Source organism: Asterias rubens, chromosome 4 (genome assembly GCF_902459465.1).
Source record: "Asterias rubens chromosome 4, eAstRub1.3, whole genome shotgun sequence".
Taxonomy (NCBI): Eukaryota; Metazoa; Echinodermata; class Asteroidea; order Forcipulatida; family Asteriidae; genus Asterias; species Asterias rubens.
In genome coordinates, this window is record NC_047065.1 from 19,596,494 (window position 1) to 19,609,357 (window position 12,864).

Consider the following 12,864-nt stretch of genomic DNA (forward strand, 5'->3'; position numbering starts at 1 on the left):
TGCCAGCCACGATGGGCTAAAATGATAGATATGGGAGTGTGGTCATTGCCAGCCACGATGGGCTAAAATGATAGATATGGGAGTGTGGTCATTGCCAGCCATGATGGGCTAAAATGATAGATATGGGAGTGTGGTCATTGCCAGCCATGATAGGCTAAAATGATAGATATGGGAGTGTGGTCATTGCCAGCCACGATGGGCTAAAATGATAGATATGGGAGTGTGGTCATTGCCAGCCACGATGGGCTAAAATGATAGATATGGGAGTGTGGTCATTGCCAGCCACGATGGGCTAAAATGATAGATATGGGAGTGTGGTCATTGCCAGCCACGATGGGCTAAAATGATAGATATGGGAGTGTGGTCATTGCCAGCCATGATAGGCTAAAATGATAGATATGGGAGTGTGGTCATTGCCAGCCACGATGGGCTAAAATGATAGATATGGGAGTGTGGTCATTGCCAGCCACGATGGGCTAAAATGATAGATATGGGAGTGTGGTCATTGCCAGCAACGATGGGCTAAAATGATAGATATGGGAGTGTGGTCATTGCCAGCCACGATGGGCTAAAATGATAGATATGGGAGTGTGGTCATTGCCAGTGTTGCAGCCACGATAGGCTAAAATGATAGATATGGGAGTGTGGTCATTGCCAGTGTTGCAGCCACGATAGGCTAAAATGATAGATATGGGAGTGTGGTCATTGCCAGTGTTGCAGCCACGATAGGCTAAAATGATAGATATGGGAGTGTGGTCATTGCCAGTGTTGCAGCCACGATAGGCTAAAATGATAGATATGGGAGTGTGGTCATTGCCAGTGTTGCAGCCACGATAGGCTAAAATGATAGATATGGGAGTGTGGTCATTGCCAGTGTTGCAGCCACGGTAGGCAAAAATGATAGATATGGGAGTGTGGTCATTGCCAGTGTTGCAGCCACGATAGGCTAAAATGATAGATATGGGAGTGTGGTCATTGCCAGCCACGATGGGCTAAAATGATAGATATGGGAGTGTGGTCATTGCCAGCCACGATGGGCTAAAATGATAGATATGGGAGTGTGGTCATTGCCAGCCACGATGGGCTAAAATGATAGATATGGGAGTGTGGTCATTGCCAGCCACGATGGGCTAAAATGATAGATATGGGAGTGTGGTCATTGCCAGCCACGATGGGCTAAAATGATAGATATGGGAGTGTGGTCATTGCCAGCCACGATGGGCTAAAATGATAGATATGGGAGTGTGGTCATTGCCAGCCACGATGGGCTAAAATGATAGATATGGGAGTGTGGTCATTGCCAGCCACGATGGGCTAAAATGATAGATATGGGAGCGTGGTCATTGCCAGCCATGATGGGCTAAAATGATAGATATGGGAGTGTGGTCATTGCCAGCCATGATGGGCTAAAATGATAGATATGGGAGTGTGGTCATTGCCAGCCATGATGGGCAGTGCCCGGGCAGGCCGGCGGGGGAACTATCAAGAAGTAACTACATGAATACTTAATAGGAAACTTGCGGGTACAACTACTATGTTTAAAACCTCTTTTGAGGGAGTGAAAGAAGCCGGTGTGGTCTCAATGTTTCAAACAGTAATTACTCCACTCCTTCAGGGACTCTATAGTTTTGCCCTGCTCTCTGCACTGTGCTGGTGCCCAGCACAGATTTCCCCCAGATTGCACTTCAACAACGATTGCCCCTGTATCTGAACATGAAAACGTTTGTTGAACCACTCGCCCTTGGTAGACTAAATTGGATTTAGAGCCCACCACTAGAAGGTGTCTAGCTACAACACTGGTCATTGCTCAATACAGAGTGTGTGCCGTCATATGAACTAATGGGCTTAAACTGTAATAAAGACACTTCACAGATCAGAACCTGTTGGATTTATTGTTAAAAGAAAAATGTGGCTCAAGCCGGAGTTTGGTTAAGCGGAAATAATTCAGGAGTTGACAAACAAGTTCCTTTTTTCCGATCAATAGTTGAACGTGCATTCCAGCACCAGCCCTCATTACACGCAGTTAAGCGACAGACAAAAACACACCACTTGAATGGTATAGATTAAATGAATGCATTGATCAGCTGGTCCCATTATGCAACAATGGATTTATTATTCATGAGGGGATTAATTATTTATGGGGAGTCTCTCTTCGGATTGGCTGCCCTTATTAATTATTCACGACCCTTATTTCCGGTTTATGGACCTGTTTTGGGTAAACACCCTGCGAGGGGACATCAGGTAAATTTCCCTGTTGTATTTTCTTGCGAATATCTTGGAAGGGTCAGTGAGATATTGAGGAGATTAATGCTTAATCCAGATCTAAAGGGATTAAGTCGTCATCCAACATGGATCCATTCGTGCTATTTCAATTTAGTGCCATTTCCAAATGATGTATCACTCTGCAACTGTACTTTTTAGCTGTTGGTTTCTCTGAAATATAAAATGGATAATTGAACAACGTAAAGTTGACCGGTAATTGTAATATTTTTTATTTTTAATGAAGTCTGGTGCTTCGACTTGCTTCAGTCACAAGTTACCCTTAAATATAAAATTTGGGTTATTACGCAAGAGATGGCGAACAACCGTGCAACATTTTGTATGGCGCAGTGTACCAAGGGTTTGTCCATCTGAACCATTTGATATAAAGCGGTTAGTCTTAAGAATTCAAATTGAAACTGTCAGTTGTTCCGAATGGAGCCATTGTACCAAATACTATTCAAATCTAACTTGGAAATGGCTCATTCATGAACATATCCAGTTGTTACTCGTTTGTTCCTAAGGAAGCCATTGTACCAAATACTATTCAAATCTAACTTAGAAATGGCTCATTCATGAACATATCCAGTTGTTACTCGTTTGTTCCTAAGGAAGCCATTGTACCAAATACTATTCAAATCTAACTTGGAAATGGCTCATTCATGAACATATCCAGTTGTTACTCGTTTGTTCCTAAGGAAGCCATTGTACCAAATACTATTCAAATCTAACTTAGAAATGGCTCATTCATGAACATATCCAGTTGTTACTCGTTTGTTCCTAAGGAAGCCATTGTACCAAATACTATTCAAATCTAACTTGGAAATGGCTCATTCATGAACATATCCAGTTGTTACTCGTTTGTTCCTAAGGAAGCCATTGTACCAAATACTATTCAAATCTAACTTGGAAATGGCTCATTCATGAACATATCCAGTTGTTACTCGTTTGTTCCTAAGGAAGCCATTGTACCAAATACTATTCAAATCTAACTTGGAAATGGCTCATTCATGAACATATCCAGTTGTTACTCGTTTGTTCCTAAGGAAGCCATTGTACCAAATACTATTCAAATCTAACTTAGAAATGGCTCATTCGTGAATATATCCAGTTGTTACTTGTTTGTTCCTAAGGAAGCCATTGTACCAAATACTATTCAAATCTAACTTGGAAATGGCTCATTCATGAACATATCCAGTTGTTACTCGGTTGTTCCTAAAGGAAGCCATTGTACCAAATACTATTCAAATCTAACTTGGAAATGGTTCATTCGTGAATATATCCAGTTGTTACTCGGTTGTTCCTAAAGGAAGCCATTGTACCAAATACTATTCAAATCTAACTTGGAAATGGCTTATTCGTGAATTTCATAAAAAATGACATCTGATCATCTCTAAAAGATCCACCCTCTGTGTTAATAGTGCAGCCACCCTTTTTCCTCCTCCAAGATGTTTCTTGTGGATCTTGTGGGGGGGGGGGGGTTGAAAATACAGACGTAGAATGTGAGCCAATCTGACATGAGACAAGACCACAACATTTCATCACATTCATCAAAGTCTTGCTTGCCATCCTTGATGACTTGTGTCATGGAGTGGTAATTGTTTAAAACGCTAACGGAAGCCAGCAGTGTGAAGTGCTAGACTCCCTGACTCTAGACTGGATTACCCCTTTCCCAAATGGTTTTCCCTTATCACTGAACTCCAGCGAGCCCCATGAAGGTCTTCTGGGGGCCAATGTTCTAATGATGTACCATACACTGTTTTCCTTATGCTTTGCTGTGTTTTTAATACTCTGAAACTGTGATTGTTTCCTAAACACATTTTATGTTGTTTTTTTTACCCCCTTCACGCTTTGCTCATATTGCATTTTGAGCTTGAAAGTGATGCTGGAGATGATAAGATAGTTTGTACTTTTGAACGTTTTTATTCTTGGTTACTACAATATTTGGAAATCGTCAAAATAATTTGGCATAACTCTGCTTTATACATGTAAAAATTAAAACTGCAAATGAAGAAATAAAGCAGTTGAACTAAATTCGTCAAAAATATTGCAAAGTATTTTTTAAAAAGCAAACCTACGGTTACATAATTAGATTTTGCTGTCAATATCCTGCCAGTGGTTTTAGACTCCAAGGAAACTAGCAAGATTTTGATTAGAACAGGATATTGAGTTGACCTTAAGGAATATTATAAATTAGCAAAGTGAATTGATGTAAATCATTGAGCGAAGTTCCATGGGGAGTAAGTTTTGAGTGTTTACATCCATGGGTCGGGGGTAAAACATGGGCTGTGACAACATATCACACTTATGAGTTAACTGGAGCACCTTAAGGCACTGGACACTATGGGTAATTACTCAAAATAATTATAAGCATTTAAAACCTTACTTGGTAACGAGTAATGGGGACAGGTTGATAGTATAAAAATATTGTGAGAAACGGCTCCCTCTGAAGTGACGCAGTTTCGAGAAAGAAGTAATTTTCAACGAATTTGATTTTGAGACCTAAGAATTAGATTTTGAGGTCTCGAAATCAAGCATCTAAAAGCACACAACTCCGTGAGACAAGGGTGTTTTTACTTCCATTATTATTTATTTAATGCATTTGTTGATATACACCAAGTGAGAAGACTGGTCTTTGACAATTATCAATATTGTCTACTGTCTTTTAAGGCAGAGTTTTTGATAAATACTCCACAAGTTACTGATTGTATATCTGAACTTGGTAAAGAGCACCGGAGAGCTGTTAATAATATAAACCAAATTCAAACCAAATAATAATCTGAAAAATACATCGGGCATGAAGCCTTTGGCAGGTATCCAAAAGCACAACAATCGAGTCTGCAAATGTCAATCAAAGTGTTAGTTTGTTGCCTCCAAATTGCCTGCTAAAAGGTCTTAAAATTTGGGAACTTTTTTCTTCCAGACAGAAACAGGGTTTAAACTTGGTCCTGAAGGGGTACAGCAATTAAGGTCTTCTCTGTGAGGAACATATTGGTTTTCTTTTTACTTTGTGGCCACCAAAAAAGCAAGGGGCCTGGCATCATCAGAGATACGTTAATCCCCTAGGGTACCTTGATTTAATTCCAGGCCTACAAACAAGACTCAGCAACCATATCTTTCCACTGAGCGTCCTAATCATTTACCCCCATGTATTGTCAGGAGATTAAAAAATCCACACCACCCGATGAAAATAGTTCATATAAATTCACCAACAATCCTCAGGGAGTTACAATAAATAAATAAGAAAAAAAGCTTGTATTTACACATTTTCTGTGCTAGTGAGTCGAATTTGATTGTTTTCTCAAATTTCATTGAATTTTATTTTGGATGTTGATTTGTCCTTATTGAACTTTAGAGCAGATGAAGGTCTGTCCACCAGTACCAGAACGTTCCTTTCTTTTAAACAAGGTGGGACAATAAAGTCAAAGGGGGAGGTGGACAGCAAATATTTGGTCTGGATCCCTGACTCCTCAGGGAATCTTGACATTCTGATTGTAGTACAGGAAGAACCAGGCGCTTATTGGTTTCCATTCCAGCAAATAATCAAAAGAACGAACGACATCCCTTCATGCCCTTGTCTGAAACTTCAAAGAGTAAATATTAGATCTGGAGGAATTTTAACCCTGCCGCCGCGGATTGGGAATTAAAGCTATGCGTTCATTCTTTGTACCAGCGAGCATGATTAGACGGGTCTGGGCTATCATCAACTGAAGAATCTCTTGGCTCCTCCTCAATATCAGCCCCGTTGGAAGTCCCTTGAGTTTTACAACGTACTATCGCAGGAAAGAATGTATGTATGTAATCCACTCTTCAAACTTTACCTTTATTGACTGAGTCTTCATTTGTGGATTGGTGGGGACTAACCCATACGAAGGGAAAACAAAGAGCGGGGTTAGATTTGACCCGGGGGTTTAATCTGAAGTTTTTTTTTGGCCAGGTTGCTTGAAATCCAATCAGGCCAGTTGGACGGGGGCGGACCAGTGCAATATTTGCCGTTGTTCCTCGTGGGTTGGACATTGTTGGTTGAATACCGGCGTACCCGTTTGTGCGGGCAAATTGCGTCGTGTTGGCATACACTGATAAGGGAATTCTAAGTAAAGTGATGAAATATAACATGTTCTCATATGTGTTACTGCTGGAGGGGGTGGGGTTAGCATGATAATAGAGATGACCAGTTAAATTAGATCACAATATACATCATCGGTCCACACCAGACCCCCCCCCCCATTTTCTTCTAAGTTAGTGCTTCTTTGTAAGTGCCATACATTTATTGCAATTTGTTTTTTAGAACAAACTATATTAGTTTCAGAAACATATTACAGGCCCAGTGCCTTTTAAATCAAAGAAGCTCTTTACAAAAAAATTGGGTTGAAACGTGAACAAAACATTTCCAGCCAAAATGCCATGCTATATATGTATGTATCGTTTGCAATTGGTATCCTGTATATTTCTTTTCTAAGCCAAAACGATTGTCTCATAAAAAGCAGGTCTTTAAACAGCCAACAAAGGATGATCTCAAATATATAGATGTAACAGTTTTCTAACAGCTGCAGTCCATCCAGGAAACATAAAAAGTATAAAGAGTCTCTTACCTCACGTAAAAACATGGTAAAAATTGGTTTTTCTCCAGAACGCTCCAAGCCAAATTTCTGAAAAACGTGGGGTCAAACAAACCCGCGCGACAAAGGAATCGTGACGTCAGTGGCGGCTATTTGGTTTGGAAATGCCAAAGCTGGAGAACTGTGTTCAAAACCAATAGGGGAAAATCGTCACTGGCGTCCAGGGTCATTATAATAGATAAGCTGGCTGAAAAAGCCGCGCGGCCGGGTGCATTTTTGACTCGAGTTATTTATTACAAAACGCAAATTTTGAGAGTAAAATGGTTATTAACCAGTATCTGCGATGTCTATTTGGCCATAAAAAGGTAACAGTTGACATATTGAGATCATCCTTAATTGGCTCTTTAAATATTAATTGTCAATGGCTTTGTCTGACACCACAATACGACTCATGTGCTTATAAATTTAGATTTTTGTTTTTAAATTCACTTTATGTCAGCTGCAAAAAAAAGCAAATTCACTTAAATCATCGCAGAGACTTCTGAAAAAAGACCCCACTTGTTTTGTCGACATTCATTTTTATTTTGGGCCATGTTTTTTCTTTTTCTGTTTCCTTTGGTAGTTTGTGTTGGAAATCCTCATGCTTTTCAAAAAAAAAATCTCCATACCACCAGCTTATAATTATTGTTATTATTAATAATATTATCACAAAATATGACCACGACGCTGACTGCACCATCTTATGTCTAAAGGGTCATGACAGCCAGACCAGAATTGCAGCAGGTAATTGAGGTAGACATCACACTTTATCATGGTCCGTTGCCATCGCACAATAGGAACCTGTAACAATCTACTCACAATTGCTGCCGACAATATTTGTATTCCCTGAGACCACTAAAAATTGCCCTAATTAAGACCCAGTTGTTGACTCCTGAGTGGACCATTCAGCAGCGCCCTCTATTGATTTTGCATGGTTTATAGGCATGATACACAGGGTAGGATTTTCATGTGTTGATAAGTCCAGACTAGTGGTATATTATAGATTGCTTTGGTGTCCTTGGATAAATAGCCAGTTAAAATGAAAATGATTTTTTTTTTTTTTTTTTTTTGATGCCTCAGAGCTAGTCTAATCTAAGCATTTCACCTCATTAATGAGCAAATCAGGCAAAGGGAATGGCCCTCCTCTCAGTGTAAAACAGGAAATTAAGCCATAGACTGAATTGAGATTTTCGTTTTCACTGCGGGAATCCGATCAATAAACCGGGCTTCTCTCTCTCTCTCTCGAGTGTCCCCTCGGCTGGCTCGCTGACGAGTTCCTCTCGGTTTTAAAGTCTTGCAAGGAGGTGAACCACGGTTGAAGTTTGTGATAGACATCACCACAAAGGGCTCGTGGAAACATGTGTCGTGGTGTACTAGCGACTACTGGGGGGTAATTTCTGACTTTCCTGACTGCATCAAATCGTTACCTGAAGTCAGAGAGAGAGAGGGAGAGGGACGAGGGAGGGAAGGAATGTCGTGATTGATTTGAGATTCGTTGCGACAAGTGTCAAGAGCTGCATCGGTGCATGTACACAAATAATTGTATTAAAGAATGGTGTGCCTTCAATTTGATTCAAAGCAACATTTATTTCCATCATCATCAAGAAGGAAGACAAAAGTAAAATAGGGCTATTATTAAAGACAGTGGACACTATTGGTAATTACTCAAAATAATTATTAGAATAAAATCTTACTTGGTAATGAATAATGGGGAGAGGTTGATAGTAAGTGAGAAACGGTTCCCTCTATAGTAATTTAGTTTTCGAGAAAGAAGTAATTTTCCACAAAATTGATTTCGAGACCTCAGGTTTAGAACTTGAGGTCTCGAAACCAAGCATCTGAAAGCACACAAATTTGTGTGACAAGGGTGTTTTTTCTTTCAATATTTAGCATCTTGCAACTTCGACGACCGATTGAGCTCAAATTTCCAGAGGTTTGTTATTTTATGCATTTGTTGAGATTATCACCAAGTGAGAAGATAATTTTGGTCTTTGATAATTACCAATAGTGTCCAGTGTCTATAAATGTGAGGGTACCCTCCAAAAAGCAGTGTTGTAGTCCAGAACCGAACACCTGATGAGACTCTGCTCTATTAATAATCATATAACACCATTGATTGTAGCACCTTTTCCTAATGTTGCAAAGAGCTCAGCGAATGACAAGAAAAGAAAAAACTCTATAGGCCCACTAGTCTTTTTTTTTTTAATAAAGAAATGGATTTAGTGCATTACATGTACATTTTGTTCTAGCAACCAGCTACATGTGGTTTATTTTTGATACAGTGTGCTTTTTTCAATTAATATCTGCGGGTTGGGTTTCACTCTACAGATATTGAACACTGATAAGTTAATTTGGTTGACAGTTGTTGAGGCCACTCTAGGGGGGAATGGTTCTCCTCACGTACTTCTCCATGACACTAAGGATGGGTGGTTGTGACGTGTGATTGATTTATGATGGCTTATCTGGGTATGATTCATAGGGATACAATATTATCCCCTCATGAAGGGATATTTTTTTGGATCCATAGGGTTGGTTCCCCCTGTAGCCCCTTGAAGTTAGGTGGGGGAGGGGCATGACAATTGGTCATGTTCTGTTGATCTATTGCAACAACTATCTTGGTTTGGGGTGGGTGAATGGGGTTAGTAGACACACCCCCCCCCCCCCTCAAAGCTCTCTTGTCATCAGGGAGCGGAGGGGGCATGAATGTTGGTCATGTTCTGTTGATCTATTGCAACAATTATCTTGGTGTGGGGTGGGTGAATGGGGTAAGTAGACACCCCCCCCCCCCTCGAAGCTCTCTTGTCATCAGGAAGGGTAGGGGATATGAATGTTGGTCATGTTCTGTTGATCTATTGCAACAACTATCTTGGTGTGGGGTGGGTGAATGGGGTTAGTAGACACCCCCCCCCCCTCGAAGCTCTCTTGTCATCAGGGAGGGGAGGGGGCATGAATGTTGGTCATGTTCTGTTGATCTATTGCAACAACTTGGTGTGGGGTGGGTGAATGGGGTTAGTAGACACCCCCCCCCCCCCTCGAAGCTCTCTTGTCATCAGGGAGGGGAGGGGGCATGAATGTTGGTCATGTTCTGTTGATCTATTGCAACAACTTTGTGTGGGGTGGGTGAATGGAGTTAGTAGACACCCCCCCCCCCCCTCGAAGCTCTCTTGTCATCAGGGAGGGGAGGGGTGCATGGGGTTAGTACCCCTGCAGACCCCTTGGAAGCTATCTTGTCACCGGGGAGGGGAGGGGGGGGGCATGAATGTGGGTCATGTTCTGTTGATCCATTGCAACTTCTGTCTTGGGGTGGGGCGGATCATGGGGTTGGGTACTTCTGGTAGACCCCCCCCCCCCCCATCTTGAAGCTATCTTGTCACCGGGGAGGGTAGGGGGGGCATGAAAGTTGGTCATGTTCTGTTGCACCATTGGCGCTCCTATCTGGGGGTGGGGCAGGCCATGGGGTTGGGAATCCCCGAGGTGGTGGGGGGCATGACAATTTGTCATGTTCTGTTGGTCCATTGCATTTCTAACAGACGTTTGTCCACCTTTGGCACCTTGAGATCCCCATAGGGGTTTGGGTTATGTAGATATTTCAATTGGACCTCTTGCATCCCTGGGAGGGGAGGGGAGGGGGGAGGGGGCTTTGTCCATTGACCCCTTGCAAATGCTATTTTGGGGGTGGGGGCAACCCCCATTCTAGCTCTACACTTGGAACTCCTTCAGACAAAAAATTATGAGCAGGCCCCCATCTTGTCAGCCGTATATGATGTTAACCTTAAGTAAAAAAAAAATAACCACATCACTTTTTATTATGAGGGTAATTTCTATGGAACATAAATCATTTTTCGTGTGTGTGATCTTGGCATTTGTTGCTCGCCTGTGTTACATCAGTACAACTCATAGTGATATTTTCTTTAACATTTATTCGGTTGCTACGGAAATCAAAGAGGTCATGATGACACGGGTGGATATGTCTGTGCACAAATCAGCGGTTGTGTCAAATTACCAAATAGTGACAAAACTGCAAAATCATCAGTAGTAATAATTGCGTGTAGTGTGCTCAGCGGAACATGATCTCTAGTGCTGTGCAGGGATGTGGTTCTCAGTTTTAAAACGGAATTCCATTTTGCTGTCCCTTAAAAAAATATAATTTTATTTTGTTTTTTATTCCCCCCCCCCATTTTTTTTTTTTTTTAAGATCAAGTTCTAAGTGAAATGGAGATATACACGTAACCATATGATATGGCCCCATGTTGCAGAGTAGGGCTCTAGAATAATTAAATTTGGCTTTATGCAAGTTTGTTTAGCTTGCATGCTTTTTTTTTTTTTTTTCTCAACAGCCTATCACATCCCTGGCTATGAAAATATTACATTGAACTTCGACATGGTTGTTCAATGTCACATGCACTCTATGAAATTGTGAACAAAATATTACATTGGTGACTTCGCTTTGCCAACTGCCACCCCTCTCCAGAAACAAATAAAAGGTTAAAAAGTAATTTATACATCAAATTAAAGATTGATATCATTGGCATGTTATAACATTATTTCATTTTCTTGCTCATCAGTGTAATGTGCACTCTAAGTATTTTAAAGGATTTGATAGGATAAAATACATCATGAAGTTTAAACTTGAACCATTTTTTTTCAAAGAAATATTTGCTTTTGAAAGTGAATTCATGTTCATGAAACCTGTATTTGAAAGCCTTAAATAAGGAAAACTGTTGATTTGGGTTGTTACAACCACAACTATGAACAATGTGTTTACAAGCTAAACATTGATCATGATCTTTTGCTATTTTCTCCTAAAGGCCCGGTCCCACTGCAGCGATATTGAGAACGATAACAATCACTATGCAAAGAGAACGCGTTCTATTGGTTGAATTGCTCCATGCAGAATACGCACCAATAGAATGCGTTATCTTTGCGTCGATATCGTTGCGCCTTTACTCTCGTACTACATCTCTTTGGTGCATGTTTTCCTCCATCCTACAATCTAGACTGTCAATTCTTACATGAAGCTTCAATTCAGCTCCCATGAGTTACTTTTTAGATTTAAAAATGTTTCTCCTTGTAGCCCATTTACCAAGAGTGGCTTTTAAATAGCCTCGTTCGGCGGGCAACTCGCATTAAAAAAAATAAAAAATAAAAAATGTAAAATAAAATTGATAGCTAAACTGTTTCCTTTTCTTTGATTTCTTTTTGCATCATTCAACCAATTTCTTGCTACTTCCCTGCCATCAACAAATGCCATCATCACTTCGTTGTGTTCGACTACTCGTCAAAAACGGACTTCTTCTGCCAGGATTTCATCACGGTGAGTGTTATATTCTACTTCAATGATTGCATTAAACTACTTGTATAAAAATAAATCGCTCTTGTAAATATACAGTGAATTGTGTTGCTGTTTTCTCATCCAGTTGAAACTTTCACCCATGACTTTAATTGTATCTTTATATATGGGCCCTAATTGAGGGAATAAAAGAGTTGCGATGAGTTCTTTTAAGAACATCCGTTTAAGTACAAGTCACTACTCTTTTATTCCCAGTTTATAAATGCCCTTTTGTTACAAAGCAAACAACAAAAATTACAATTGTAGACAAACAAAGACAATCTGTGGATACTGTAGTGATTAAGAGTAACTATAAATATAAACATGAATGAATAGTAAACTTGTGGGCACAACCATGAGACCAAACCGGCTCTTTTCAGAGCCACCACTCCTTCAGAAGAGTTTTTACCCATGGTTGTACCCGCAAGTTTACTATTCATATTTATATTTATAGTTACTCGTGTTCTCCACACTATGCAAAGCTTCAAACACCCATTTACTGAAGTGAATGTTTGAAGTTTGTACATTTCATTTTTTTTCTAAATAAATTGTGTTCCGCGTAAGTAAATTGGCCAACACGCAAAGCTAGCCGGTCTTAAAACAGTATGTCTTTATCATCCGTTTAAAAACCCCAACGTGACATGGTCTCCACCAATAAGAATAGCTAAATTGTCTGTT

The 12,864-nt window shown here is 40.3% G+C and overlaps 1 protein-coding gene across 1 annotated transcript in view; it reads left to right on the forward strand.

The window, feature by feature from the left end:
- The window catches only part of LOC117289159, a 33,464-nt gene extending 21,245 nt beyond the window's left edge, over positions 1-12,219 (forward strand). Inside the window, exon 9 of the mRNA XM_033770156.1 lies at positions 12,160-12,219. Coding sequence (XP_033626047.1) covers positions 12,160-12,219 — 60 coding nt within the window. The remainder of the gene's footprint in view (positions 1-12,159) is intronic.
- Positions 12,220-12,864: the final 645 nt, after the last annotated feature.